The 3089-nt window shown below is 33.6% G+C and overlaps 1 protein-coding gene across 1 annotated transcript; it reads left to right on the top strand.

The window, feature by feature from the left end:
* Positions 1-81: 81 nt before the first annotated feature.
* On the top strand, positions 82-1545 carry RAD34 (Rad34p; the record flags this gene model as incomplete). Its single annotated transcript, XM_003671203.2, has 1 exon — positions 82-1545. One exon carries the CDS (start codon positions 82-84, stop codon positions 1543-1545), a length of 1464 nt encoding a protein of 487 aa, XP_003671251.2.
* Positions 1546-3089: the final 1544 nt, after the last annotated feature.

The following is a 3089-nucleotide window of genomic DNA, read 5'->3' on the forward strand; positions in this document are numbered from 1 at the left end:
AATACCTTATAAAATTTGACAACACCCATTTAAAGGATTCTGAATTATACAAGAAAATCTTAGAGAGCCCAGAGAAGTTTTATGGGGGAAAGACCTAAAATTATCAATGGAATCGACGATATAAGAATTATGGCTAAAAATAAAAAGACTAACAGAGATATTTTGGTTATCTTTTTCATGATAATTTTAAAAAACATCTTGCCAAAGGAATGTAAATTATCTTTATGCTTTGCCTTGCCAACACCTGATTATGGAATCATGGGCTCTAAATTACATTGGCAAATGAGGACTGGTACAGGTCAAGTACCTAATCGTTTCGATACAGATTTATTGAAACCCAATTTTTGGATTGAATTGGTTTTACCATATGCCACCGATGAAATATACATTATGGACCCTGTGGTACTTATTGGAGAGAAAGAAATGGTTAAGAAATATAAGAGGTCAGAACCAGTCCTAAACTTGTACCCTACTTGGAGTTTCAAAACAACAGTAAATCAAGTTTTCAAATATGTTGTTAGTATTGATTCTGTGACAGGTCTTCTACAAGATGTCTCAGCAAGATATGTCCCGAATTTATGTTATGCTTATTTTGATAATTCCGTATGGTCTCCATACTTGCAATCGAAAAATTATTGTGCATTCATTTTTTTTAGGAAGGTCATCGATACAATAAATAGAAATAACAAAGTACTTCCAACAGAGCGAGACAAAACGTTTCAACATAACGTAATGCATAAAATTGCAATGAATAACTATACTCTTCCCAAAACTTTAGCAGACGTAAAAAGATCAAATAATTTCATCATACCTAGCCTATTGAAAAGCACAGAAGCTATTCAAGACCGAGCAAGCCCTGTTGGAACATTTCATTACGGTCAGCAAATGAAACTAAAGGAGCATATCTATTGGAGAAAAGATGTACAACAATTAAAAAGCAGACAACATTGGGCTATCCTAGGAAGATCTGTAAAATCTGATGTGAAACCTTTGAAACAGAAAAAGTATATCCCCATGAAAAATAGAAAACGACCAAAACTTGAGATGTATGAAATAAAAGAACTGTACTCTTTTGAACAAACAATAAATACCCCGAAATACCCTAGCCACTATCGCGATCAAGATGGTAAATTCTCTAAAATTACTGACCCAAGATATTACAAGAACAAGTTTAATCATATTGAAATATATTCGGAGGACATTAAACCGGATGGTTTCAAACTCATTTCATTAAATGAGCCAACCGATATTAAGGGGAGTATTCATAGGTTTAATAGGGTGCAGAGGAAAAACAGCAAAGACATTATATATTATTTGGATGTAGTTAGTGGGTTCGATTTTAAACAGAAAAAAGGGTCTGCTGTTCCCGTAGTTGAAAGTATATTAGTCAACGAGAATGATTATGAAAAAATACAGGTTTTTTTGGAAAAAAGGCAAGAGTTAACTAGTCTTCAGCTATGGGATACCTTAATTAGGAAAGCTCAACTAAAAGAAACGTTGAACATAAGGTATGGTCATATTTCCCAAAAACCGTATGATGAATAAATTAATTGGCCAAGCTTATTTACTTCAAGAAGCGCTTTTGTTGCGAACGCAATCATATGGTGGCCTATTTAGACATCTGATTTCGTAATTTATTGGTAGCACAGTTTAGCATACTAAACTGCGGGCTTCTTTAACAACCCCTTTTAGGTACTTCGTATAACCTCCTATAACCAAAAGACGATTTGAAGGTCTTTGATAGGCTATGAGTTAGGATACACGAGTTTTTACACTTTGATACGGAGATGGAGTTTTCAAGATATATTTAGTAAAAATTAGTATATACCGAGGAGTTACTACTTCCTGCTACTATCTGGATAGACTAAAAAACCTTCTTCTGGACATAAGCATTTTTATGCTATCATTTCAATGTTGTGAATCTATCGAACGAAACAGATATCCGATTAGTTACTGTGACATTCTTAGTACTGGTATGGCTCTGTTTTCCCTCATTTTTTGTACACTCCTAACAAATTTTCGTGTAACTTTTCTTCAGAAACAGGAATAGTTCGGATTGTATTTCCTTAAACTTAATGAGGCATATTTTGTTCCTTAGAAGGTGTTTCCTTTCGTTTTGTGCCAACTTAAGTTGGTTTAAAAGTGTAGCTTCCTGTACACCAACAACATTTGCTCCACCCAATAGTTTATAGGCAGTTATTATATAAGGCCAACGATACACTACTTCATAACAATGATACCAGTTTGTGCCTGGTCAAGGATTGGGCATTTTGATTGATTGGGCATATTATATACCAAATCAGAGATGTATATAATAATTAATATGTTAAGAGTAATTCCCTAATTCAAAGTATTCTTGATTACGTACGTAATATATAGAATAATAATGATAACATAATAATATGAGCGTCATAGTAATAAGAAGTTTCAGTAGCAGGATAAGAATTACAAGTACTTAATACATTTGCCCGCATTGGAAGTGACTTCGTTCTCGTCTATCTAATTATTTAATCATCGTTATTTTTGTAATTCTTCCATTTAATATAACCAAAAACCAAAAAATTTAAAGATATAGATAATTGTTCTGGATATTTATAAGTTTTCTATATGTATTTATTGAAGCTCTGACTTATTTAAGACATTAACGTATAAGGTTGCACTTGTCTTTTTTGGTTTGTTTTTCATTCTTTACCTTGTTTGGCAGGGTACTTAGTGCTATTTAGTTCGTTCATAAGCAGTAGGCTGCTATCAATCCTGTATTGTTATAAGTGTAAGATTCTACTATTGGTATTCTATTCTACTTAATATACTTCATAATTGTACAAAGAGATGGAAATTTTCCAGAAAGAAGTGAAAGACAGAGTGGCCAGATGATTCAGTTAATGAGGTAGATTCATGAATACCATAGATGTGTCCGACAACCTTACGCAGAGTTGGACGAACACTATGGGAGCCTTTCGATGGGATCAATGCAAATCCTGTTATACCGCGAGGTTTTAGCTTGGATGTTTGAGTGTAGTCGTGAATCATACCTCTTAACCAAATGGTAAAATGGGCCTATCGTCTAAACCACCCAAAACAGTCTTAGC

The sequence above is a fragment of the Naumovozyma dairenensis genome, chromosome 7 (genome assembly GCF_000227115.2).
Source record: "Naumovozyma dairenensis CBS 421 chromosome 7, complete genome".
Taxonomy (NCBI): domain Eukaryota; kingdom Fungi; phylum Ascomycota; class Saccharomycetes; order Saccharomycetales; family Saccharomycetaceae; genus Naumovozyma; species Naumovozyma dairenensis.